Source organism: Ursus americanus, chromosome 21, assembly GCF_024610735.1.
Source record: "Ursus americanus isolate L20-20 chromosome 21, mUrsAme1.1.p, whole genome shotgun sequence".
Classification (NCBI taxonomy): domain Eukaryota; kingdom Metazoa; phylum Chordata; class Mammalia; order Carnivora; family Ursidae; genus Ursus; species Ursus americanus.
Window position 1 is genome coordinate 8,828,263 of NC_142147.1, and position 27,639 is coordinate 8,855,901.

General features: G+C 53.0%; 2 protein-coding genes across 4 annotated transcripts in view; one reads left to right on the top strand and one right to left on the bottom strand.

The window, feature by feature from the left end:
* Positions 1-4,883: 4,883 nt before the first annotated feature.
* SNX20 (sorting nexin 20) lies at positions 4,884-20,163 on the bottom strand. The gene is made up of 5 exons (XM_045806756.2): positions 19,922-20,163; positions 12,975-13,621; positions 9,774-9,912; positions 8,159-8,310; positions 4,884-6,898 (listed from the first exon to the last, which is right to left on the bottom strand). The coding sequence occupies exons 2-5, from the start codon at positions 13,392-13,394 to the stop codon at positions 6,230-6,232; spliced, it is 1,380 nt and encodes a 459-aa protein (XP_045662712.2). The 5' UTR covers positions 13,395-13,621; positions 19,922-20,163; the 3' UTR covers positions 4,884-6,229.
* Positions 20,164-20,359: 196 nt separating this feature from the next.
* NOD2 (nucleotide binding oligomerization domain containing 2) overlaps positions 20,360-27,639 on the top strand; it is a 35,636-nt gene continuing 28,356 nt past the window's right edge. For 2 of the 3 annotated variants that reach the window (XR_006781281.2, XM_045806758.2), the window contains exons 1-2: positions 20,360-20,456; positions 26,601-27,067. Coding sequence is in view for 1 of the 3 variants with exons in the window: in XM_045806758.2 (XP_045662714.2) it covers positions 26,609-27,067 (459 nt within the window). In the remaining 2 variants the exon portion in view is untranslated. Of the gene's footprint in view, positions 20,457-26,600; positions 27,068-27,639 lie in introns of those variants that run through there. The other variant, XM_045806760.2, reaches the window with a different exon arrangement.

Genomic DNA, 27,639 nt, shown 5'->3' on the forward strand with positions numbered 1-27,639 from the left:
GGGGGGGGCGGCCACAAGGAGGCCTCGTTCCGCCCCTTTGGGTCTGTGTGCTGCGGGAAGAGGATGTGGGAGCAGAAAAGGGAAGTGAGATCCTGAACCCCAAATGGGGGGTCGCCCGGGGACCCCCAACCAACCCTGGTGGGGGGGCGAGGGGGACGGGTGGCAGAAAAGGAGGCAGCAAAACGTCAGTGCCTTCCCAGCAAAACTTTCTTCTTAGTATTACTTCAAAACCCTTCGAACAGTTTTTCAAAGTCTTTTTTTTTTCTTTTTTTTCTTTTTGGAGAAATGCTCAGTTTCCCTCCGGTTTCGCGCGTCCTCTTTTCCAGCACTGCGCGCAAGCTCCCGGAGCCGCCGGTGTGGCAGCGCCGTCTGCTGGCCGCTTCTTAAATTGCGGGATGAGATCCCGCCTCGGTCCCGCCTCCTTCCAGAAGTGCCCGATGCCAAGGAAGGAAAAGCACATTTCAATAACCTGCGGTACAACAAGAGTGACCAATAAGCCTATGACAGATGTTCATACTCACTAACAACAGTAAAATGTACATTACGCCGTGGATGTCACATCTCATCTTTCACACCGGAGATAGTTTAAAAGTGCTAACATCCCAGTGCTGTGGAAGGAAGTTCACGGAAATGGGCATCTCTCACGCTCAGCTGGTGGTGAGTTAGCACAGACTCTCTGGTGAGAAATTAATATTATCAAAACCATGCAAAGCGTTTATGGTTCAGAGACACCACAGTTAGACGTTGCCTCGAGAGGGTACAAATACAAAAAGACACTGGATCTAGGCGTTAGCTGCAGTGTTGCCTGTAACGAGGAAAATGTGGAACATTACAAGGCAGTTAAAATAAATTAAGAGTAACATGGAAAATGTTATGTATTATAAGAAAGTGCTCATGATATATAAATAAAATTTAATCATACTCTAATCATACTTGAATTTTATTGTACACGGTATGATACTACGATGGTGGATACATGTCAGCGGGGATTACATTCGTCCAAACCCATAGAAAGCGCAACACCAAGAGTGAACCCTAATGGAAACGATGATGGACTTTGGATGCTAATGACATGTCCGTGAGGGTTCATCGATTGTAACAAATGTATCACACTGGTGAAGGATGTGATCGTGGGGGAGGCTGTGCGTGTGCGAGGACAGCGGCTATGTGGGAAATCTCCATACCTTCCACTCAACTTTGCTGTGAACTGAAAACCGATCTTAAAAACAAAAAACAAACAAACAAACAAACAAACAAAAAACAACAACCACAAAGTCTATTTTAAAATTTGAAAAGCAGCTTAAAAAACAATATGTTAAGACTTATTTCTGTTGAAGCCTGGGCAAGCTCACTGTGGTCGCCGCACTGGGGGGCTGGATCCACCCTGCCTGGCCCCCTAGGAAAGGACGTGGGGGTGTTTGGTATATATCCTGCAGACGAGGGGCTTCACAAGGTCCTGGAGGGGGAGACATTGGGGTTGCCGAGAAGGGAGCCTAGGAGCCTGGTGTTGCTACAGCCGTCTTGTCACCAGGAGGAGAGCTTGTCGAGAGAAAGAGGCAAAGCAGGGAAGCAGAACGCAGAAAGACAGAAAGTGAAAGTTAGAGACCAGATGACAAGGTTTGATTCTTTGGATCCAACTTGGCTTGAAGCTTGTCTATTCCTAGAGTTTTCTGATAATAAATTCCTCCCCTGGGTTTCTGTTGCTTGTAACCAAAAGGGTCTGTGCTCCCTAAACACAAGCCCCCAGCTCGCTCATTTTGCAACGAGCGAGTCACTGGAGACAGATGACGGCACCCATGCGGCTTGCCAGGCGTGTTTGGCAGCACTTGGAACCCTTCCTCACAGTGGGCACCGCCAGCCTGGCACATCGGGGAAGGGGCATCCTGGGCCCACCCCCTGTCTGGGCCCCAGGCCTCAAATAAGGGTCTCCAGGGATGGAGGAGGCCCCTGCCTCGGGGGGGGGGGTGTTCTGCTTTCCTTCTGCCTTAAATTCTCTCCTCCCATGTTACAGTGGCCGCTTCCCTAGCCTTCCCTGTGGCTCCCTTAAACACCTCCTCCTCCGAGAACCCCTCCCTGACTACCTGGCTGAGGGAGACTATTTTGTCTCAGCTTCTGTTTGCTCTGTGAGTGACTCCCTTCCCACCTCGGTGAGGTCAGCACTGGGGCTGTGCCATTTACCCCTGTGTCCCCAGCTCTTGGCAGGTCTGGCAAAATAGTGGGAGTGTCGTCAATCACTATTTAGGGAGAAAATGAGAATACACACAGGTAGATGGATGAGGCTGGCAAGAGCCTATTCTGGGTGCGGACCATGAGGGCAGGGCTCTGTGTAGGGCCTCTTTGGGGAGCAGTATTGCTCATACCACAGGTGCAGTGACACCAACCAGAGGACATATTGCATGTTCAGGTTTTGACCGAGCTAGAATATTCCTTTCAACTGGGGGGCTCTGACCTGAAATCATGAAGCCAGGAGCTGGAGCCCAAGTATCACCTCCCAAGTGGGGTGTTGAAAGCTGAGGATGTTGGGGGCGCCTGGGTGGCTCAGTCAGTGAAGTGTCTGCCTTCAGCTCAGGTCATGATCCCGGGGTCCTGGGATCGAGTCCCACATCAGGCTCCCTGCTTAGAGGAGAGCCTATTTCTCCCTCTCCCTCTGCTGCTCCCCCTGCTTGTGCTCTCTCTGTGTCAAATAAATAAATAAAATCTTAAAAAAAGAAAGAAAAAAAAAAAAAAAAAAGAAAGCCGTGGATGTCAACCAAAGTCAAAACCAGGCCCACGACTGAGGAGCTGGAGAGCCAGCAGGGCTGGACACAGGGCTGGGGGTGGGGGACCAGGGCCATGGGTCCAGCAGCAGGGGAGCAAGACCCAGATGGTAGGGGGTAATGCACAGACCGCATCGAATGATCCAGTCCACGTGGTCAGAAACTTCTTTGCTCTTGCAGTATTTTCCAGTCCTTCTGAGTAAATCAAAGACAAGTTTCAACTTGGTGACGACAGGTCCCTAACACCTGTCTCTCTGTCTCTTTTAACAGAGAACCTCTGGAAGCCTCACATTTAAGGCCTGTCGCAGACAAAGGCCTGTGAGGTGTACTAACGGTTATAGGTTTCACTGTGTTGATTTTTAGAGCTACTTTTCTAATTATAGCAAGTGATTCTGATTTTCCATTTAGAGGGGTAATCGGAAGTGTCTTTTTCACAGAAATTTACATAAGCGTAAGGGGGACTGCTGAAAGGAAAATGGCAAGTGGATGATAGAACAGGTGGCTGCATTGTGGGGCCCCCGAGGGGAGGGGGCGTGTTGCTGAGCGGGAGGATGCTGGGAAGGCAGCACTTCGCTGAGTTGCTGCAGAAGGGACAGGAAGCATCTGGAGAGCTCCGGAGCAAGCACCCCTCCCCCACCAGCAGGTGGGATTGCAACTGGTTTTGCAGCTGGAGTGGGGGGCAGGGTTACAGCCAAGGGAACACCCAGAGCCCACCCTGAACTGAGACTCTTGGCTAGCCGGCCCTGGCCCAAGGCTCCAGACTGACCCTGTGCCCCCAGGTCTGGCTGGGTGACTCCCAATGGCCTCTTGGAATTCCAGCCCCAGATCATTCTGTCCGCCCTGCCTGCCAGACTGTGTGCCTTGGATGTGGACACCCCAGGTCTGTCCTGGAGCTGTCTCTGTCTCCCATGTGACCTTGAGGGAGTTCCTTCTCCAGGCCTGTTTCCCATCTAGAAACAGAGATGAGTAAATAAATGATCTTTAAGGGCCCTTAAGGATGAGAGGAGTAGGGACACATCCCTACCGCCTCCTCTCCCCTCACCCCTCCAAAGTCGGGCTCAGTGGAAAAGGCACAGGATGGGAGTCACACTGGCCTGAGTTTAATTTCCTGCTCTACCCATTGTGAGCTGTGGGACCTTGGGCAAGTCACTTCACTGGTCAGGGAGTCTATGTCCTCATCGGTGAGATGGGACAAGAGTATCTCCTGAGCAGAGCTGGACCGGCAGTGATGAGGAAAGCCCAGGCCGGGCTCCGAAAGTGCTGGGGAGCTCTGGGTTTTCACGCACAGGCAGCCTCTGGCAGGGCCGTCCTCCCATCCTGGTGTGGGGTAAGGCAAGATACACGCATCCCAGGCACAGGGGCTCACCAGGTAACCTGATCCCAGACGACAGGAGGCCTTCATGGCCTGAAGTGCCCAGAATGGGGTTCCTGGGTGTGGGCGAGGCTGGCATGGTGCTCCCACCCAGAGCTCCCTGGGTCCTGGGCGAGGGCCTGTGGATGAGAGGAGGCCTGGGCAGGGAGAAGACAGGCGGGGCTTATGATCTTGTGGGTTCCTTCTATCCCATGTTACAGGCTTTTTAAAAACTTCTCTCTATACTACACACATATCTCCCACATCTATGTGATTTTAAGGCACACGTCCCCCCATCCCACATTGTCGTGCCTCTGAAGTCAATGGCACTTACACTCCCCACCGGCCTGAATCCGTGTTGACTCCTCTTAGAGAGAACCTCTTTTCAGGGGCCAGTTACCTGGGACACCTGCATCGGAGCCCACCTTACCGCGCCCTCTGTGTTTAAGGTATCGTGCACCATACTGTGTGTGTTCAGACCCCAAACCTTGCAGTTCAAATTTGGGGAGGACACTCCCACCCCCCACCTCGTGCCAAATTTGATTCCCACATTTCCTGATTGTCCCTTTCTCTGAAGCTGGTTTCTTCCACGTTGACCCTTACATGGGGAGCGACCTCTTTGCTCTCCCAGCTTCTTGCTGGAAACTCCTATTCAACTTCCCGTGTTGGGCATTTTTTTCCTTCTGAGTGACTATATGGGGCACCTGAGAGTCAATGGCATTTTACGTTTGATGAAATGACTTACACAATCAGGAAGGTCTTCTTTGCCACTGCAAATAGAGTCACAGCCTTTTATTTTTCCACTGAACACTTTAATTTTCTGTATGCCCGGATTTTCAAGAGGTCCAACCATTCAAAGTGTCCTTCCCCCGGAGTAAACCGAGAGGTGGGAGTCTTTCTTTGCCCCTGGGTGTCAGGCTGTTTCTTGCCTGATTGGGCCACTCCAGCTGCTGCCACACGGTGTCGCTGTTGAACACATTCTGGTGCAGTTTGGTGCAGGCCCGTTCACTGCTACAGCGATCGCTCTGCTGAGCCGGATCCCTGCGCGGGTCAAACTAATGCCCCACAGGAAGATGCCAAGTTACTTGGCTCTTTATTTCACTCTGATAAGCTCAGCCAGATGGTTTAGGTCTTCAGGGACTTCTAGCCTCAAACACATACTGCCCCGAACCAGCCAGGACCATCAGCTTCAGGCCCGGTGTTGAACCTAGGTTATAGGTCCAGGCTCCCCTCCACTCTGGGCTCCTGGTGTCTTTTCCTGACAGCGGACTTTGGTCCAGGGCATCCCAACTCATCAGAAAGTTTCCAAGAACTTTGTCCCTCAAATGGGGAGGTGTTAAGCATCCAATCTCTGTTCTGCCCAGAGGCCCCACTGGTTACCGCCCCCCACCTCCCTTTGGGGCTATGTCTACATAACTCAGAGAGCCTCATCAAGGGCCACGTGCCTTATGATTGAAAACCCACCTGGACAATGAGTTATAGCATCCTAACCAGAGAATTGTTGGCAACTTCCCTTCCTAAAAATGCCTTGTTTCACGAAATCATATGATAGGATGATGTTCTAGCCCGGTGTCCTACCACCCTTGAGAGGGTGACACACACCCCATCCCAGGGATGAAGCTGGCCTCGAGGAGCCAGCGGTGAGCTTTAGTTTTGCTGAGCCAGGCCTACAGGCTAAGAGGGAAGAGCTAGAATAGTTAGGATCATGGTGGGGATCTTTGCAGGCAGTCTTGAGGGAGGAGGAGCAGAGAGGAAAGACAGGAGTGGGTTAAGTTCTGTCCATGGCGTGCAATGTAAACCTCCCCTCCAGCGACCCACAAAAGCATCAGAAAGCTGGATCTTACTCTCCCGTGTTTTGGCAGCTGGGTTTGTGGTTTCGAGATGAGGTGAGGCTGGCATCAAAGGGACCCAGAACACAAGCAGAAGCTTCCGAGGACCCCGGGGGGGGGGGAACACCTCTGATCCACGCAGATGGGGACATGGAGGATCGGAGGAGGGGCTTGTCCAAGTCACCCACCAAGTTAGAGCCCCAGGTGGCGCCTCCCTACTGAACACGAATCGCCCAAACAGCCCCCGAGCAGCCGCAGTGATCCGCAATCTCCAGCCCGGCCACCGGAGGGGCTCAGTACAGATATTCCCGGACGGTGAGCTCCTTGAGCGTGAAGCACCAGGGGCTGGGCTTGCGGAGCTGGCTCTCCTGCAGCTTCTCCTGCAGCGACACGAAGTCCTTGCCCAGCGCGTAGGCCAGGCGGATCATAGCATCCAGCAGCGGAGCGTAGTAGCGGTGGCCCTCCCGGGCCTGCAGGCACTGGAGCGCCCGCTCCCCGGCCGCGTAGGCCTCGGCGGGGCGCTCCAGGTCGCGGTGGCACACGAGCATGGCGCACAGCGCCGGGACCACCATCACCGGGCAGTGGGCCGTGAGCTTCTCCTGCAGGGGCACCACGCGCACCAGGATGTCCAGGGCGCGGCCGTACTGCCCCCCGCGCAGGCAGCCGAACGCCTCGCGGAGCTCGGGGCGCGTGAGGAAGTCGATGAACTCGCGGGAGCGCCGCACGCAGCGGATGGCATACAGCAGGCTCAGGTACTCCTTGAAGGCCAGCTTGCGCTCCGAGATCATCTCCTCGGTGAAGTTGCCCATCAGGTGCTTCTTGGGGAAGGCGATGTCTTCGATCTCTTCCCTGAACGTCTTGAGGAGGTTTTTCTGGAGCGTCTCAAAGTCTGAATAGCGCCGCTCCAGCACGGCTTTGTTGCTGTCAAAACTCCCTGTCTGGATGACGACAATTTGGTACATCTGCGGTGCACAGAGAGAGAGAGAGAGAGAGCGCATTTGACTACATCCTAATGGGAGGTTTTCACTGACAGACTGAGCCCTGGCAAATAAAAATAATGGTGATGATCATTTAAAGCAGACCCCGAAAATGGGTTCTGGTTCTATGCAATTCTGTTGCCAATTGCCATCAGCATCTGCTGAGCTAGAAAAGCGATTGGAGACAAGAGGCCACCTGAGAATAACAAACACTGCAGCACGGAGGCATCTGGTGGAACTGGGAGCCCCGGGGCAGGTGGCGCAGGGGGCCTCGGGGTGTTCCAGCCTTTCCATCGTCAAAACTGGGCCTCGGGCTCCTGAACCGGGGAGTTTGGGTTCGATCTGTGTTTCCCGAGCAAGCCACACGTTGAGAGGTGGTTTTGGGCGGTAGGCTGGCGGTGACGTTCTATGGCAAAGAAATGATTGCTTTTCAGTTCTCTTTCAGTTAGAGAATACTGATGAAGGGCACAGGCTCCTTGGGTTATCATTCCAGTCCTCTGCGGCCTAGCTGTGTGGTCTTAGGTAGGTCCTTGAACCACGAGTGGCCTCAGTTTTCCCATCCACGAAATGGGGGTAGTAATAGTACCTCCCTCACTGGGTGAGGATGGAATGAGTGAATGCCCTGCAACCATGGGGGGGCTGTGTTCAACATGACGGCCACTGACACAGCCTCAAATCCCAGTTTAATGAAGAGAGCAGCCCCTAAACCCAGAGCTTGCCACTAGCCATGGGGCAACCAGCTAGCCTCTAAAGACAGCACTTAGCTTTCCCTGAATTTACTTTTAGGATTACCTTTTCTTTATGCTATGTGATACTGGTTTCCCTTTGAAAGATTTTGATTTCATGTTTTTAAAAAGCGATCCGATTTAAAGAAAAAGAGGCTAATTATTATTACCGATCACGATTTTATGCAACATACAATTATTAATAATAATACAAATGATTGGGGATGTCAAAAACTGTGGGGAAGGGACACAGATGGCTAGTTCTGGCTGGAATGGAATTGATCTGAGCTAGTCCCTTCTCAGGATCAGGGGCCGTGACTCACTCGTCTCCAATTCTCACAGTGCTTAACACAATGCCCAGCACAAAATCTTGCTTTTTGACCATTGTCTCCGTTAGAACTCTGTCAGTCAAACTGCATCCGCCCATTTCATAATGGGGCAAGTTGAGGCCCCACCGACTTGCCCAGGGCTGGGAATGAAGTGGCGAAAGGCTCGCCCTCCCTGCCTGATCTCAGCTTACCACAAACTTGGAGACTTTTCTGTCCTCGATGCGCGCAGACGCGACCTCAAAGAGCAGCTTGACCCGCCGCCAGCAGCGCTTCTCCTTCCGCCAGTACTCCTGCAGCTCCGCGGTGGTCATGCTGGAGTTGGGGCTGGGGCTCTCGTGCGCGTCTGGAGGGACGGCACCCGTCAGCACGTGCACCAGGTCAGTGCGCTTTGGGGACAAGGGTCTGGGGAGATGGCTGGGTCTGTCCGGGATGGGAAGCCCGAATCTGGAAGAGCCGTGCCTATCCCCTCCCCGGCACCGCCCACCCAGACTCCTGCGCCCCAAACCCAGCAGCATCCATCCCACCCACCACTGGCAACCCGAAATAGCCCCGCGTCCCCTAGCTGGTTTCTCCATTGCGAAATCAACACGTGTGTGTTGCACCATTCGCTTCCGGCCTGCAGATTGGCCTCTGTGAGACCCATGCTCCTGACAATGTGCAGGGATGGTGGCTTGTCCCTTTCTGTACCCCCTGCTGCACTGACGCGGTGTCGTCGTCCTGGGGGGCTGGGCGCACTCATCAGCGACCAGCGGAGGGAGCTAGTGAGGCTGTTGCGCTCCAGGCTCAGCCTGGTGGGCCCCTCCCCTCTCTCGCATCTCCTTTGCCACATTCCCTGCTTTTGCCTGCACGTGCTACTCCTTCTGCCTCAAATGCAACCCTCCTGTTTCCCTACCTGGAAAACTCACTGTTTCTTAGACCTCATGTGCGCCTGGCGCCATGCTAATCATCTCTGGCAAGATCTGAATCCTTCGCCACCGAAATGCCCCGATCATTGTGCGTTTTATTTCAAGGGATATGGGGCCCCGGGGCCTTTCTCCACGGTGTCCTTCAAGACCCAGGGCATATGTCACTTCGACTGTCCCCTCGTATTAGCGTAGGAGCCTCCCACCTTGTCCCTACAACCTTTTTTGTGACATCTCGGATTATTATTTTACAGATCTGTTTCCCCACCAAACTTGAGGGCCAGCACTGTTGGATTGGTTCCTCTTTCCCAGGGGCCAAGGACAAGGCAGGCGTTTCAGAGGCACATATTGAAGGACTGCATGAATGAGTAAATAAATGTGCTCCAGGAGATGGCCCTACGGTGGACACTGTCAGTGCCCGGCCGTGCTGCTTGGCACTCACTGCTCTGAAATGTCCCACTGGCTTCCTACTGGAAGCATCTACGGCTGTCACACTGGGAGCTTTCTTGAGCTAAAGCAGCCTGTTCTGAAGCTTCCCTTGGCGGATGAAGGATGGGACTAGTGGGCTGGTGGGTAGTAGCCTGGCCTCCTTGCCTCCTGGGTGGGACAACTCTGAGATATGTTCCATCCTCTTGCAGAGGACCCCAGCTGGGACTGAGCCCAGCTGCCTGCAGCAGTCATCAACAGCTTATATTGGCTTCCTGCCCTTCCTTTCCTTGATCCTTTCCTTGATGTGGTTCCTCCTGCTATGGTTCCTGGGACCATCTCCCAGAAAAACAACAGGCACCAAATTCTTGTGCCAAGTTGGGAAGGTGCCCCCTGTCCCATGGCACCCGTTGAAGTACCCAATGTTTGGATTTCGGATGTCTTCAAACCTCTATCTCTGACCAAGCCCCAAGCCCACCTAAGTGCCCTTCAGGTCCTGGACACGGGTGGTCTTGGCCATCGGCTGATGCTTCCTGCTTGGTCCGCGCCATGCACTTGGCTTTGGGTCCCGTCCATCCAGGGCTCCCGGGGTGCTCGGGGCTTGCCATGCTCCAAGGCTGCCGGGGGAACAAGAGACAACAGTGAGTTCCCACTCACATTGGGGTTCCTGGTGGGTCCTGGGGTGCTAGGCTCTGGGTCATAGTCCCCATGGCTGAGCCCTCCACTGCTCACCTAGCGGTCTGTCCAGCTGCCACATGCGAGGCTTGGGTCTGCTGCCCCTTTGCTGGACTGATCACTCCAAGGCCTTCTCTGATTGTTACAATGCTTCTCTGACCAAGTTCTCTGAATCTTACATGCAGTGATTGCAAGCCAAGGTAGTGGCTTTCGGGGTTACTTGGGAGAAAGATGCCGGCTTGTCCTGAAGAACGCCCCAAAACTCCATTGAAGTTCCACGTGTCAATAAAACCTCAGTGCCCAAAGTAGGGGTCCGGGGATGTAGCCTCCTCATCTCTCTCCCCCTCTCTAAGCACACACTTACTGATTACCTGTGGAACGCACTTCATAGGCACCTGGGTTCTTCACCTCCACTTATTTCACACCCACAACAATCTTTCGTGACTCCCAATGACAGAAGAGGAAACTGAGGTTTAGCTCCAGGTGACGTAGCTGGTGAGCCTGCCCCACGAGCAAAGCCGAACATCTGTGACGTGTCAGTTCGTACGCCCTGCCCTCAACACCCACTTGCTCACTTCACTGACTCTGTGCGCCGAAGGAGTCTTACCTCCCTCTTTTGGTAAAGGAACCAAGACTTGGAGCTGCCCACGATCCGGAGGCTAGTAGGTGACACACGCAGGACTCAGGTGGAACCCTCCCCGGGCCAGGGGGAGGGCAGCTAGCAGGAGTGCCGGAGCCTAGTGTATGCAGTAACTCTGTCTGTGACCCGGATCCGTGAACGAGAGGACCTGGTGCCCGCAATTCTCTGTGCCTCAGTTTCTCATAAAATGGGGGTAAGAACAGAATCTGCCTTCACGAGGCTGGCATGAGGGTTAAGTGGGGGAGACCCTGCTCAGCGCTCCACACCTACCAGGCGCTGTATAATAGTGCCCGCGATTGATATTGGACACGTGATAATACTTGGAGAAATATTTGAAAATCAGGGACTCTAAATGAAGGTGTAAATTGGAATAGAATTTAACACGTCTGAGACAAATTAGCAACAGGATGATACGAATATCAGCTCAGATGGAGCGAGTGGCTGGGACACCCCTTTGGCACAGAAGTCCGAAATCAGAAGTGACCTCACCTTCTTTGCCAGATCTGAGGAAGCTGCAAGGGACACACAGGGCAGAGCTGGGACTCGAACTCTCATCAGCCTGGGAGACTGCATTCCCAGCCCCGTGTCTGAACCCTTCTGTTGACTGTGGCCTAGAGGGGGTGGGATGACCGCTGCTGTAAGAGTCCCGGCTCTGTCCCTGAGCGTGACCGAGTCCATCCCGACTCCAGGCCTGAGGGGACCCCTGGACAGTCCTGGCCTGGGGAGACCTGAGGTCAGCTGGGGCCAGGGTGCCTCCTTCGGGGGGCAGCTCTTGCTGGCTCAGCTGAAAGGACCCCTGGGCCATTCTCCAGGTGGTTCTGTGCCGTTGCCCAGTGCGTGTTCCTCTCGGACTCTCCATCCAACCTTACTTTATATAGGTGGGAAACTGAGGCACAGAGCAAGGGCATGGCTGGCCCAGGACTGCACACACGTGAGCCCGCTAAAGCCTGCACACCTCCTTTGCTGCTTCTCCCCTTAAGGAGTCAGGCCTTCTATCCTGACCAATCGTGGGTCTGTATGCAAGTTATTTGGTATCTCCAGGCCTCAATGTCCCTACCTGAGAAATGTGGCTGCAAGCTTTGTCCTGCCGACAAGACTGTGTGGTGGGGGATGGGTTCTCTATATCCTGGTAGATGCCCAGGCAAGGTGGTGAGTGTTCTGTAATGCTCTCTTACCTAATGGACTCTGGGTGGCCAGGGTTCTTGGAAGCCCGATGTTTCCTGTGGGCACTCCTATGTCCCTGCCTCAGTTTGCTCATCTGTAGAATGGGTGACAGCGAGCCTCAGTTGTCCCAGCCCTCCCAGCTGTGCTGTCCTGTTCCCAGGTCAGAAGCAGGGCACAGAGACCCTGTGAGACGTGGCTGGATGCACAGTAAAGACCTGGGAAAGCTGAGTGCAAATATTCAAATTCAGCAGCCAAAGCCAGTTCCTTTATGTTTTCTCTTACAGGGTGGGCTGGGAGTCACCATGAGGGGGGTGGAAAGGAGAAAGTCATGCATTGGTGCATGCATGGAGTTTTGGGCATCTTGCCCTTCCTCTCTAGACCTCAGTCTCCTCATCTGTGAAATGGGGAAAACAGCTTGTCACTCCAAAAGCGATCACACATGGGGTTCTGTGGGTACTTCTCTCCCCTCTCCATACCCTGTATAGCAAAGATTTCTAGATTCGACATGAAGATCCTACAAATGCTGGTGCTCTTGGGTGGCCATTCTGTGCTTGGCCCAGGAGACAGAGCGGCTTCCCAGCCCCCTCTCCGTCCAGCTGTGTGTGCAGACGTTCTGCTCCTTCCTTCCCAGGCCCTGAGGACCATGCCTTCCTCCGACGGCTGCCCCCCATGGCCAGGCCTTCTTCAGATGGCTACATCGTGCTACCTTCGTGAGGGGGCTGAAGAGGACTTTCCATTGGATAGTGGGTGGGCACAGTCACATCTGGGAACTTCCCAGAGGGATGGGGGTGCTGGGAACTTGTAACAAGCAGGTTTCCTGGCTCTTGACATCAGAGAGTCCCACCCAGCAGGTCTGGGGAGGGCCCTGGATTCTGCATTTTGCACAAATCCCCCGAGGCTATGCTGACACAGGGGTTCCCTGGCACCACTTTTTGAGAAACACAGATGCGGTGACTTATTCCCCAGCCTTGAGAGGGGGCGTAGAAGTATCTCAAAAGAATTGAGGCGATGGAGGGTCAGCTAGCTGCTTCCTGCTCTACCCCAAAGAGCTAAGGAGAGCCCCACACATAGCGGCTATCACCAACCCTTCTCTACCCTGCCCTGCCCCCAACAGGTACTGAGGGAGGGCCACAGGAGGAGAGGGCTCAGGCCACGGGGGGCGGGGGCAGAGCCCCACCGAGGCTGGGATCAAACACTGACCTGAAGCCTCTCTGGTCCTGTGTGGGTCCAGGGGTCCGGGAGGCGTATCACATGGCCGTCTTCAGCTCCGCTCTGCTCCAGGCGCCCGCGAGCAGCCGCTTCGAAGTTCCCCGTTTGAAAACAGGAAATAGGCTGTGTGACCCACTCTCGGTGCCCCAGCCCATTGGCTGATGACAGACAGCATATTGAATCCCACTGACAGGCGGCCCCACAGGGCAGGGACAGGGCCGGACGGGGCAAGGCAGGGCCAGCCCCGAAGGATCTAGTTCTGAGGGATCCAGTGGGGCCCCACACAGCCTTGCAGCTAGCCTGGGTGTTCCTCGGAGTCCCAGATAATCTCTGGCATTCAAACAGTATCCCCCGTCCCTCTTTAACATTCATTATTCTCCCCTCTGAGCTAGGCCTGATGGGGGCCCTCATGCTCCACTGACAAGTGGGGAAACTGAGGTTTGGAGCACAGAGCTGGTGGGATGCAGAGACAGTACCTGATGTGGAAGGGACATGGGGTCAACTCACAGTTCCACTTGATGCCTTTCTCTGGGCAAGACCGCATCCACCTCTCCCAACAGAAAGTACTAGGGAAGTCAGACCTCTGGGCTGTGATGTGGTTCATGGCCACTAGTATCTGTGACCTTGAGGGCAGGAGACTGGGACAAAACAAAAAAACAGAGGCTTGTCAGCCCCCGAGAAGGCCACCATGTGTCTCTTCCCCATTAACGGCACTCCCAGTCCGAATTCTGACTGCGGTCACGTCTTTGCTCTTCTTTGTAAATGTATGACCTGTAATAGACCCTGAAACAATAGAGCTTAACTTTACCTATTTTAGAATTTTATATGAATTGAGCCACCCATAGTGTTCGTGCGCTTTGGCGTCTTGCTTCCTTCGTTCAACATTTCTGTGTATAAGATTCATCAATTTTTGTGTGTGTAGCTGGAGTTTTTCAGTTTTGTCGTGTCGATACATTATCTGAATACGTCATTATTTCTCCTCTTCTATTTTTTTTTTTTTTTTTTTTTGTCTGTGATACTCATTTGGGTTGTTTCTAGTTTGGGCCATTGTGATCGGTGCTGCTGGGAAGACCCTTCCACATTTATCCAAGTGCACAGGCTTATGTAAGGTGAAATCCGTGCGTTTTAGAGAACGAATCGCTGAATAGCTTTCAACTGTGCTGGATTATGGCAAATGTTTCCCCCGTGGCTTTGTCCCTTCGTGCTCCCACCCACCGCCGCAGGGCCTGCGAGTTCTAGGTGCTCCGTGTCCCCACCTACACTTGATGTGGTCAGTGTTTTTTTATTGTAGTCATTCTAGTGGGTGTGTAGTGGTGTCTCGTTATGGTTTTAAGTTGCATTTCCCTAATAAGGAGTGACGTGGAGGATCTTTTCATGGGCTTATTTTCTATCCTTATAGTCTCTGTTCAAGTCCTTTGCTCATTTTTTAAAAAAGATTTAATTAATTAATTGGGGGGGAGGGGCACAGGGAGAGGGAAAGAGAGAGAACGTCAAGCAGGCTCCATGCTGTGTGCAGAGCCTCACGTGGGACTCGATCTCACAACCCTGAGACCATGACCCGAGCTGAAATCAAGGTGGACACTTAAACGACTGAGCCCCCCCCCCCTCATTGCTTATTTTCTTCATGTTTGTAGGTGTTCTCAGGCATTCATTTGAGCCTGTGTGGTTTTCGGTCTTCTTTCCCATCCTGTGGTTTGCATCGTATTCTCTAAATAGCATCTTTGGATGAATGGAAGTTGCCAACTTTTAAGTATTCAACCGTGTCAGCCTTGGCTTTCACAGCCCACGTCATACCTTAAAACCATGGAGAGATTTCTCTTTTATTGTTCCTTCTTGTTGCTTCTGCAGCAGCTTTGCAAGCCACTGAAAGGCTTCCGCTGAGTTACGACGTGCAAAGCACTTGGAACGGTGCTGGTCCCAAGCAAGCACTGAAGAAGGTGCTGGCAATTCCTGCTGTTCTCAACACTTTCCAGCTTGCCTTTTTCATTTGGGTTCTCTGGTGCCCGTGGAGGAGATTTTCATGTATGGTGTGAGGTAGGAAGCTCAGTGCTTTTCCCTCCATGTTTACCTACCAGCCTTGTGTATTGAAATGGCCATCCAATCCCACAGCTCAGCAGTGCCATCGCTGTTAAAAGGCTATCCGCATATGTCAGGGTCTGGGGTGCTCAGGGGGAGTAGCCTGAACGGTGTGACTCTGGTCTGCTAGCCCGGGAGCCTGTGTGCAGGGGCCGTACCTTACTCATCTCTGCCTCACATGGCCCCGCAGAGGGCCTGGCATGGCTGGGGGGGACCCTGGCTCTGTTCTCGAGCAGGGCTGGAAGTCCTTCTCCCATCTGCCTGGGCCTGGAGTCTTCGAGTCTCTCACCCGGCAGCCAGCGAATGGGGGAGGGGTGTGTGGAAGCTACTGCTTCCTCTTCTGGGTGCAGGAGGTGTTCTTTGGAAACCCCCGAACACGCAGGGGTGTCTGGCTGGTGTGAAAAGGACCTCGCTGGACCAGAGGGGCCATGGTCGGCCACTTGCCAGGTGTCGGCTCTTCTGTGCAGCACAGAGCTGTGTGTGGTAGAGGAGAGCGGGCAAGGCCTGGCTGACATGGGGGTGGGGCACAGACTGGGTGTCCCCCCCCTGCCGGGCTGACCCCAGAGCCTGAAGAGTGGGAGCCAAAGGGAAATGCTGGCATCTCAGAGTCTGGGTGTCTCTTCTAGAATTCAAACAGCTTGGAGCTTTCATTGACTTCCTCCCACAGGCAAAGTAAGTCCGGCCTGCCGCTGGAGGCCTCCTGACCTGCCACTTGCTCGCTTCCTGACCTCGCCCTGTGCCACTCCCAGCATTACCACACGCCAGCCAGCCCAGACTACTCTCTCTGCCTCAGCCTGCCTCGGGGCCTGTCCTCACGGTCCCTTCAGCCAGCAACGGCCCTCTCTTGGTACTTTCCACAACTGGCTCACCCGACAGCTCGGTTGTCCCTCCTTGACATGGCCCTCCCTGACCCCTCTGTTAAGACCTACCATTGTTTTGCTTCTTTGTTTACTGGTTTATTGCCAGTCTCAAATGCCATGAAGACAGGGACTTCGCCTGTGTCAGCATTCTGTCCCCAGGGCCTCTCCCAGTGCCTGCCACACAGTGGGGGTTTGGCAATTGTGCGATGCATGAGTGAGTGGGTCCATGCAAAGAAGGGGCGATTGGACCCATGACTCACTGTGTGACCTCAGCAGGCCTCCGCCCCTCTCTGAATCTGTTTTCCCTAATTGCAACATGAGACTAAACGAAGGATCCTCCTAGCACCACTGGGCAAGTAACCGAATGCCGGCCATTACCGCTCACCCGCTCCGGGTGTCTGACAAGCTTGAGACTCGAGCACTGACATACCACCTTTGATAAAGGTGTGTCTCCAGGAGTGTGGCAAAGAAAACCCAAACTGATGGGGTGTCCATGGGGTGTTCATAGGTGATGCAAAATCTGGTCGTGTCAATCTTGTTTTTCCACAGCTGGTTGGACACACAGAAACCTTTTAAAATTCTCAAAGGTTCTGGGGCGCCTGGGTGGCTCAGTCGGTTGAGCATCCGACTCTTGGTTTCAGCTCAGGTCATGATCTCAAGGTCGTGAGATCAAGCCCTGTGTCGGGCTCTGCACTCAGCTCTGAGTCGGCTTGAGATTCTCCCTCTCCCTCTCCTTCTGCCCCTCCCCCTGTTCATACGTGCTCGCTAAATAAACAAATAAATAAATACATAAAATCTTAAAAAAAAAAAAACTCTCAAAGCTTCTGCTACCATGTGATCCAGCAATTACACTACGGGTATTTATCTAAAGACAATGAAAACACCAATTTGAAAAAAGAGCTGCACCCCCATGTTCATTGTAGCAGTATTTACAACGGGAGATGACCTAAGTGTGCATGGATGGATGGATGGGTAAAGAAAATGTGGTATCTAGATGCGATGCAATATTATTCAGTGACAAAAAAGAATGAACTGTGGCTATTTGCAACAACATGGGTGGACCTTTCACATACTACGTGGAATAGCTCAGGCGAACACTGGGCCATCTCTTATATGTGGAATTAACAAGAAAAAAAGCTCATAGACACAGAGAACGGATTGGTGGGGGGGGTGTGTGAAATCAGTGACGGGGGTCAAAAGGTACAAACTTCCAGTTATAAAATAAATAAGTCAGGAGGATATAAAGTACAGCATGATGACTGCTGTTAATCATACGGTATCGTATATTGGGAAGTGGCTAAGAGAGTAGATCTTAAAAGTTCTCATCACAAGAAAAACAATTCTTTGACTATGTTCTATAACTAGACTTACCGTCATTTCATAATATATCGTTTCATTCATAATGTATCATTTCATAATATATATACAAACACTGTCATTATGTTGTACACCTGAATCTAATATTGTTATAAAAAATTATTTAAAAAAAACCCTTCAAAGGGGCTTAATACTATGGAATTTTAAAGTTCATTTATTTTTTTTTTTAGTAATCTCTATACTCAGTGTAGGGCTCGAACTCATGACCAAGAGTCAATGCTCCTCGGACTGAGCCAGCCAGGCACCCCAATACTGTGGGATTTTTAAATTGGGGCCACAGCCTGGTGGGGGGGTGTTGCAATGGTTGTACTGAGACAGAACAGGTCACGAAGATTCACACCTATATTTACTTCTAAGAGTTTTTTATTTTAGCTCTTCCGTTTAGTCTTTGAGCCACTTGGAATTAATTTTTGTAGATATGAAGTAGGGGGCCAAATTCATTCTTGTGCATGTGGCTATCTGATTTTCCCAGCACCATTTGTTGAAAAGACTACTTTCCCCCTTTCACTTGTCTTGGCGATCCTGTTGAAAAGCAACCTACTTTTTAAATTTAGCCATATATTATGGTGTCTCACCATGCTAAAAAGAATACCTTTGTAGTATCTTTTAAAAATAAATTTCTATTGAAATACAACAAGCGTAAAGGAAAATGCAAATATCGTAAGTGTCTAGCTTGATCAGTTTTCACAAGATATTGACACCCATGTAACCACCACTCAGATAAAAAAAAAAATAGAACATTGCTGGCACCCCAGAAATCCCCTTTATCCCCCATCCTGGTCACTGCCTCCAACCTCTTCCCCCACTGTAACCTCTATCCTGGCTCTTACCACTGTAACTTAGTTTTTCCTGCTTGTGAGCTTTATATAAACGATATCAGAGAGTATTATGCTTTTGCATTTGGGTTCTTTCACCCAAAATGATGTTTATGAGGCTCTGACTCTTGTGGGCTACAGTAGCATCCCCTTTCCTTGGTTATTAGAATGTAGCATCATTTTTGATACATTCACTTAAATATTTATTGCATGCCAGATCCTGTTCTAGGCCTGAGATAAGACAGGGACCAAGACAGAAAGATTTCTAATACCTTTCAGCTCATGTTCTTCTGGAGGAGAGACTAACATCAAAGACAGTAAAAAAGGAAATATATACAGGATGTCGTATACAGATAAGGGCACTCGAGAAAAATACAAAATAAAGCAGGGAAAGGGATGCAGGGCGAGGGGTTGCCATTGTACATAGGCTGGTCAGGGAAGGCCTCACTGAGAAAGTCACATGTAAGCAAAGGCCTGAAAGAGGTGAAGGAGGAAGCCATGTAGATTTCTAGAGGAAAAGCATCCCAGGCAGAAGGAACAGCAAATGCAAAGGCCCAGCAGTGGCAGTAGGCCTGGCATATTCCAGGAACAGCCAGGAGACCAGTGTGGCTGGAGCAGAATGAATGAGCCCTCTTCAGAGAGGGCCCTGGGTGCAAACAGCAATTGTAAGGATCTCCACTGGTTTTTACTCTGAGATGGTACTCATTGGAGGGTTTCAGCAGAAGAGTGATATAATTTCACTTTTTTTTTTTTTTCCCCAACCAACTCACTGCAACTGCTGTGTTGAAGAAAGACTGTAGCTGGAATCATGGACAATGACTGGGAGCTCTTGCCATAACCCAGGGGAGAGACGATGGTGATTTGAACCCAGGTGGTCATGGTGGATATGGTAAGAAGTGGTGGCTGCATTCTGAATCTATTTTGAAGGTCAAGCTGGAAAACATGCTCCCAGGTGGGACATGGGGTAGGAGAGAAGATGAGTCAGTTCAGTTGCAGGTTCAGTTGCTCTGCCAGGGTTCTTAAGTAATCTGATATTATCTGGCTTTTCACTGTTAGAGATAAGAGGGTGGTGAACATTCCCGTAGATAGAAGTGCGCACCATCTGGAATGATTTCCCTGGGGTAGAGGCAGTCCTTCTAACTCCGCATTCCCCAACCCAGGCCACTGCACATCACCCGTGCAGGTATCTACCCGGAGGCAGTGCAGGGTAGTGGTCAGAGCCAGAATTTTGGTGCTGGATGCCTGGGGGCAAATCTTGGTTCTGCTGTCCCTACTTAGACAGGTTAATTAACCTTTCTGTGGCTCAGTTCCTTCATCTATAAATTTTAGAGAATGATAGCCAATACCCCATAGCTGAGATTAACTGGGTCATGTAGGTAAAGCCTGGCACATAATAAGCACTGTGTAAAAATGTCAGGTATTTTGCTTTACATGAGAAAATTTCCAAATACGAGTGTTTTAAGAGGAACGTTTTTATTTAATACCTTCAATGGAAAACCAGTGTCACTTGCTTGGAAGAATTGGAAACCATGAAATAAAATAAATTTAGTTTAATGGAAACAAAACAGCGCTGTTAAATTCTAGTTAGACGTTGTCACAGAGCCAAGTAGACCAGGCAGTGTGAGAGAGAGGCTCAAGCCCCATTAGTTCCAAACAGAGAGGGCTTGCTGCAACTTAATCAGAAGGCTTGCAGGAAAAAGGAAGAAAGAGGAATGTTAAACGCTCTGTCCTCTCTCACCTAACATGTAACCCATCACCCTCTGGAAGACACTGTTCACGATATTAAGGCCTTAGATGACTCTGGACTTACTGGCTGTCAGAATGCGTCCGTTAATACGGGCTCCCACGGCTTTCCTAGCTTTTCCTTCCACAGGATGTCTGGGGCGTGTGTGTCTCCGGAGCGGGCCTCTGGTTCCCGCTAGTAGAAAGGTGGCTCGCTAAGTGGGACACGCTTGGCCGGCGTCCAGTTGACGGGCTGCCCAGGCCTGTTCCTGTTCGCCCTCCTGCCCAGTCTCGGGAGACTTCTGGGCAGCCCAGGGGTGGGCGCGGGGAGGGGCGTCCGGACGGGGACGAAGGGGGTTGCCCCGTCGGGCAGGATGGGTGGGCCCAGCGCGGGGCGGGGCGGGGCGCCCGGCCGGCCCCGAGCGCGGGGTCGGTGGGCAGAGCGCGGGGCGGGGCGCCCGGACCGGAGGGGTGTGGCCCGCCGTGCGGGGCGGGCGGGCAGAGCGCGGGGGCGGAGCTCCGGGACAGAAGGGGCGGGGCCTGAGCGGAGCCGGAGTTGGAGTCGGAGCCTTCAGTTTTGCGCCCAGACCGCAAGGAAGAATTGGGGCGCAGGTGACTGTGCGGTGAGTGCTCCTCTACCCAGCACGGGAGCGCGGGGACGGGCTGGGCGCCGAGGGGAGCTGCCCCGGGGACTCGGACACTTGGCTTTTGAGCCGTCCCGGGCGTCGGGCTTGGGGGAGGGGATGCCCTGGTTTTCCCTTCGGGAGTTCCGGGGTCTGAATGGAAGGTAGAAGGAAAGGGGCTGTCTCGAGGGAGCGGAGCCCCCTGGCGGGCAGCGGCTTCAGAGAATGAGGAGGCTTGGGAGCGGGAGCAGAACTTCCGGGCCCCCTGAGGCTTTGAGGTCTGGAGAGAGGCTCTGTATGGCTATCCTGACGGGTGGGGAGGGAGAGCCTGCAGAATGAGAAGTCCCGAGGCACGGGGCTGGCCGCTGGGTAATGAGATTTCAGTTCTTAGACGAAGCCTCCTCAATGCTCAGTGGAGACGCCTCCTGTCTTTGGGCTTCAGTTTCCCCGTCTTCATCCTGCCCGTGAATGGGAGGGTATAGGTGAAAGTGCCTGGATGATCTCTAACCCTGCCTGTAGCCTTGTAACTCTTAGGGAGCCTCCTGCTTCCTTCCCTCCCTCGGTGGGTGTGCAGACGCCTTCTCATCGCCAACCCTTCCCACAGGGGCCCACAGCAGGGCCCGCCCAGCCTGGCGTCCTCGGTGCCTTCTGCCCTCTCCTTTGGTCCCCATGTCTGGGAGCAGCCATCTGGTCCTACTTGCTTTCCAGCAAACAAAAAAACCTCCCCAAATTTCTTCCCACAGCTGGACCTCTGGCTGTGTGTCTGCTCTTGCTTCTCTCCCTCTTTCTGAGCCTGTAGGCGTCTTCCTCGTGTGGCCTTGGTCTCCCCATGGGCTGTTCTGGTCTGCCATGTCGCCTGTCCCCTTGGTGAAGACCAAAGTGACAGTCTCATTGCCTCTGCTCTCCTGTCCCAATCGCTCTGGCCCTAAGTTTGTTGGTTACTCAGATCCCCTTTGCCAGTTTGGGCTCTGAGGCTGGACGGGACCCCTATTTAACCCATTCACCTCGCACCTGGTGCAGGATCCCTCCGCGGCGCATGCTCAGTGATGATGACATGTGGCGTGCCTGTCCATTGTCCTGCAGCTCTTGTTACATTGAGTAAAATCGATGGCTTGCAGATTTCCAGTGTTCCGTTCCACTTCTGCCTCCTGGAGCCATGCAGCGTCAATTCACTCTTTTATTAATTCAAATGGTCTTTATCAACACACTGGGTGAGACACAGCTCTAGCAAAAAAAAAAAAAAAGGAAAATCAGACAAAACTCCCTGCCTTAATGGAGTTCGTATTCTAGAAAAGAGGACAGCAATTAGATAAGTACATGTATGATCTGCAGGCAGTGGAAAGTGCTGTGGGGAAAAACAAAGCATGCAAGGGGGGGTGAGGGCTGGGCTTGGGTATTGCAGTTTTACATAGCATAGTCAGGAAGGGCCTCTCCGAGGTGGTGACAACCGAACAAAGCCTTGAAGGAAGTGAAGGGTGAGCAATGTGAATATTTGAGGGGAAGGACAGTGCGCCTGTGGAGGGAAGAGCACAAAGCATGTGCAAAGGCCCTCAGGCAGAGGCATGCCTGATGGGAGCAGGTCCAGCTTGTTCTGGGAACAAGGAGGAGGTCTGTGTGGCTGGAGCAGGGTGGGTGAGGAGCTGGTGGGGGGTTAGTAGGAGATGAGTGCGGAGAGGTATAGGGTGGGGAAGTGGGGGTCCATTGCCTTGGGCTGTGAAGGCTTTTACTCTGAGTGCAGTGAGAGCCCCTGGAGGGCTTTGAAGAGAGGAGTCACCTGCTCTGACTCAGGCTGAGGGCGGAAGTTTGGCGGGGAGAGCAGTGATGGGACCACTGTTGCCATTCTGGGGAGAGACCCTGGGGGCTTGTACGCATGGCAGAGAGGCCGTGGGAAAATATCAGATTTTCCGATTTGGGGTAAAGTGTGAAGGTGGGGTCAGGAGGGTTTGGCTGTGAGTGAAAGGTGGAGTCAGGGATGACTCGAAGGTTTTTGGCCTGAGAGTCCGGAAGCTTGGAGCTGCCATCTTCTGAAATGGGAGCTGTTTAGGGGGAAGAGCTGGGGTGCTGGTCTGTGCCTGTTATGTTTGAGATGCCCATTAGGCGTCCACGGGAAGATGCCCAGTAGAGAGTTGGAAAAGTTTAGTTGGGGGGGTTGGAGCTGGAAATAAAATTCAGGGCTGGTGTTTAGAGCCATAAGAGCAGGTGAACTCATTTAGGGAGAGAGTGGTATGGAGGAAAAAGACCCAACCCAGGAGCTCTGGGGCTCCCAGCATCAGGAGCCAGCCAAGGAGACAGAAGGAGCTGCCAGCGGGCTGGGAGAAGTCAGAGTTGGGGTGTCCCCGACGGCAGTGAGGAGAGTGCTGCAAGAAGAGAGAGGGAGCCGTTCTAATAGCGCCTCTCTCAGGGCTGAGAACCCAGCTGAGACAAGAACAGTCTGGGGGGGCCCCAGGGGGCACACCTGGAGGGGATGGGTGGGGAGAAATGGAGGACCGAAGTACAGACAACAGACAGGGGTCCTGCTGTGAAGGGCGTCAGAGAATTGGGGTTGGAGCTGCCAGAGGAAGAGAGGGCTCTACTCTCCTGCTGGAGACACTGCAGTCTGGGTGCCCGTGGGAAATGGTCTTCCCAGAGAGAAGCTCAGGGAAGGCGGCGGAATGGAAGATGGGCCGCAGGAGGGGCGGGGAGGGGTCCAGTGCCCCCTGGGAAGGCTTGGCCCCAGCTGAGAGGACAGTTGAGAAGCCAAGTGTCCCTGGGCCTCCCTTCCTGTCTCGTCTGGCCACTGGGGGGCCAAGTGGGCTGAGATTTCGGCCCTTAAGCCAATCAGCTGGCTCAGAGCTCCAGAGACCGTCACCGGCTGTGGTCTCAGGAAGGAAGGCGGTGTCAGGCTTGGGCCTGGGCCTGGGCTTAGGGGTAAGGGGGCGCCCACGTGGGATGCCCTTTCCACCTGACTCCATTTCATGCCTCTTTTTTTTTTTTTTTAAAGATTTTATTTATTTATTCGACAGAGATAGAGACAGCCAGCGAGAGACGGAACACAAGCAGGGGGAGTGGGAGAGGAAGAAGCAGGCTCATAGCGGAGGAGCCTGATGTGGGGCTCGATCCCATAACGCCAGGATCACGCCCTGAGCCGAAGGCAGACGCTTAACCGTTGTGCCACCCAGGCGCCCCTCATGCCTCTTTCTTGACCTGGACCTCACCTTCCTCAAGGAACGACTGTTAAGGACTCCCAAGTTGTAGTAACTCGAGTAGAGAAGAAAAGCAGTGGAGATAGACTCATTTAGTTAGACTGAAGAGGGGAAGTCTGAACAGGTGATACGGGGGCAAGAAGCAGGGTTTTAGGGACAAATTTCATGAAATAGAGGATGATTGGCCATCTGTTTTCTCTCACTCCCAGTTGAAGCTAAAGCAGGAGAAACTTAAGTTAGACATGATGAAGAACTTTCTGAGCTGGTTGTTCAAGGACTGCGGCAAGGCCAGGTGCTCCCCTTGGATGTTTGCAGTAAGAAAAGACAATGCCAGTTCAGAGACAGGGGTCCGACCAAATGGGTCCTTGGGGATTCTTCCTGCTCTGAGGTTTCTGGAAGGAGGCCAGGGAAGAGTTGGGACTTTCCAGCTGCTGGCGGGGGGACAGAGCATCAACCCTTAGGGCTCAGGCCTGCCTCTCTTCCTGTGTGTCCCCAGATCCCTGATGTCACTAGCTGGGTGGTTGTGTGGCTCAAGGATCTGTCAGCTGCTCCAGACTTGGTGTGTTTGGGAAGGGCCCTGCTTACTCCCAGCTTGTCCCCTTGTGGGTGAGCACAACTGTGGGTCTCTCGGTGCAGGTCATGGTGGGTACACAGGGTTTTACACCAGAACCGATGAGAATTACCTAGTTCTGCACGGTGGCTTGGCCAACTCTGGCTTCTAGACCATCCTTTTGGGATTTCCCCGGGAAGGTGGGGTCTGTAGGTAAATCTAGACCCGCCACTCCCGTGCTACTCAGCCTTTGAGTTTCTGCTCAAGGCCATGCCTGCTCCACCAAGCCTAATGATCTTTGCAGGGGGATAGTGTGGCCTAGGTTCTCCCGATGCAGAGGACGGGGCCCTGTCCACCCTCAGAAATCCTCTCGGTAAGAGGAGAAGTCGTTGCCTGGTCTCATGATAACTTTGCAACGTCTTTAATTCCTGGCTGCACACTTGCCCTCCAGGCTAGGGGTCAGAGGGAGAGTGCCCACCCCATGTTTGGGCTGTTCCCAGAGGGAGGGGGCAGGTGCTTCTTTCCCCCAGGTCCTGGCTGGGGTGGCAGTGGGGCTGGGGTTTCCGCAGCTGAGAGCCACACCAGGGCCAAGCCCAAGGCTCTTCTTACTTGTCCTGTTCTCTCCTCTTCCCCCTCCCCATGTCTACCCTCCTGACTCCTCTGCCTGGCAGTGCGCACAGGGTGGAGGCCTGCTTGGCCAGAGAGAACTGCCCTAGAGCAGCCTATGGGTTGGGGAGGCCCTCACAGGCTGCCAGACATGCAGATGACTTTGCCTTGCCTTTGTCTCCTCATCTGGCCAGCCCAAGGCTTCCCTCCCGAGGGCTGGCAATAGTCTGAGTTGGAGATGTCTGCTTTCACTTCCCTTGGCTGGTATATGAGGATAGGCACAGAATGTTCCAGGCCCTCCCCTTCCTCGGTGGATTTTTGATTCATGAGCATTCCCACCGTGCCTCCCTGAGGCTCAGCCCTGTGCCAAGCTTGGGGATGCCAGGACGAGTAAGACCCGGGCTTCTCCTTAGGCCAAGAATGGGGAGAGACACATAAATAGTAAATAGGAGAGATGCAAAATCTCCGAGCGCCTTGGCGTCTGCTCCCTTGAGCCTCTCTGAATATCCCCATTTTGTAAAAAGAAGGTGTTCCTCTTCTTTTTCCCTTTTGCTTTCACTTTCTCTGGGCACTGCACCCGTCCACGTCCCTGGTCCCTGTGGCAGTCGTGGAATGGACCCCACTGAGAGATTTTCTCTGCTGCTTGGGGACCCTCCCAGGATCAATTCCCCTCAAATTCCCAGAGCCCAGAGTTTGAAGGCTGAGCCCAGAGTAAGCCACTGATAGAGATGACAGCGTATAATGTGTGGTGGTGAGGGAGTGGGAGTTAAGTGAGGGCCTGGGGGCAGTTGGGAAGGAGGGGGTGACAACGGGTCCGTGCTCTCCTGAGCTTTGAAATGACTTCGTATGCACTTTGATTTTTTTTTTTAAGATTTTTTATTTATTTATTTGACAGAGAGAGAGCCAGCGAGAGAGGGAACACAAGCAGGGGGAGTGGGAGAGGAAGAAGCAGGCTCCCAGCGGAGGAGCCTGATGTGGAGCTCGATCCCAGAACTGTGGGATCACGCCCTGGGCTGAAGGCAGATGCTTAATGACTGAGCCACCCAGGCGCCCCTGCACTTTGATTTTTGCTTTGCCTGGGCTGAGATCTTTATAGCAATGTTCTGGTCTGCCCCCTGGGGTCGAAGTGGGTTACCCTAACAGGCATGGGCTCAGGACCCCTGTCGGGGAACCCAAATGTGGGAATTAAGGGCATGCATTCTGGAATCACACTGCCTGGGTTCAAACCGCAGCTCCACCGCATCTGGCTGGGAACTCTTATACAAGTCACTTGGTCTCTCTGTGCCTTGGTTTCTTCATCTGGGCTGATCGTAACACCATTCAGAGCAGTTGGGAGGGTTGAATGAGTTCCCATGTGGAAGCATTAGACTGATTGGCAGCCCTTTGCATGTGCTTGGTAAACACCAGCTGCTGCTGGAGAGAGCAGTAACCAGCAGGGGAGAGCCCTCTCCTAAGGTCTCAAAGGGAGATAATTTCCAGATCCCTTGGGAGTCATCGCTCCGACTGTCAACACAAGACTTATTAAGCCTTCTTGAGCCAAGGATGAAGTGCAGATGTGGAAACCAGGAGCCTTGATTGAACTCCTGGCTGCTTCAAACTCTCTGTGGGACCTCGAGCCAATTTCTCGCCTTCTCTGGGCCTCAGTCTGTCTATCCGCACAATGGGGAGGTTGGATTGGGTAATGTCCCAGTAGATCCCCCGTGGCCTCCTCGGGCTTGGGGTGGGGCTGACTTGTTGCGACGTCCCCCCCACTGCCCCCTGCCTGCTTTCAAAGGAGTCCTGCACTGACCTCACTCTCCTCCCCAGGTTATGAAATGTGCACACAGGACGCTTTCCAGGCTCAGAGGAGCCAGCTGGTGGGGCTGCTGGTCTCAGGGTCCCTGGAGGGCTTCGAGAGCGTCCTGGACTGGCTGCTTTCCTGGGAAGTCCTCTCCTGGGAAGACTACGAGGGCCTCAGCCTCCCGGGCCAGCCCCTCTCACGCTTGGCCAGGCGCCTCCTGGACACTGTCTGGAATAAGGGCACTTGGGGCTGTGAACAGCTCGTCGCAGCTGTCCGGGAGGCCCAGACCGACTGCCAGGCTCCAGAGCTTTCCAGCTGCTGGGACCCGCACTCGCCCCACCCAGCCCGTGACCTGCAGAGTCACCGGCCGGCCATCGTCAGGAGACTCTACAGCCATGTGGAGGGCGTGCTGGATCTGGCGTGGGAGCACGGTTTCATCAGCCAGTACGAATGTGATGAAATCAGGCTGCCCATCTTCACATCCTCCCAGCGGGTAAGGCGCTTCTGTCTTGGGTAATCAGAATTCACAGGAGAAGGGTGCTTAGTCACCAGGACGGAGCTGTCTTTAGGGAGTGAGCCCCGTGGGGAGACAGGGGTGCTGGCCTTCCCCCTAACAAGGTCGCCAGGCAGGTGAAAGTCGTTCAGGGCCTGTTCTCTGTGACTTCGGGGCTTCTCTGTGGAAACTTTCCCTCCTTAGTCTCCCCTGTCTCTTCTCCTCACCTGAGAAACATCAATAAGGTTCTCGGGAGAAGTCAGTGATTTGACTCGTGCAACCCTTCTGAACCCTTTGTGTCTAGCGCAAAGAAACCACTCGTTAACATTCCCGTTGGCCGCCGTTCGTTGTGTTATGAATAATATTCTGTACTTGTATGCTTTTTGGCTGTCTTAATAGCTCAACAGATCATCAAAATTCATTATTCTATTTCATAATTAATTATTACATTGTATTTAATAGATAATTTAACATTTAATTACTAATCGTTAATAATTAGCACACTATGGACCAATGTTGTTCACGTGTCTACATTGGATTTCTGATGCGAACTTGCTTCAGCTCCTAGACAT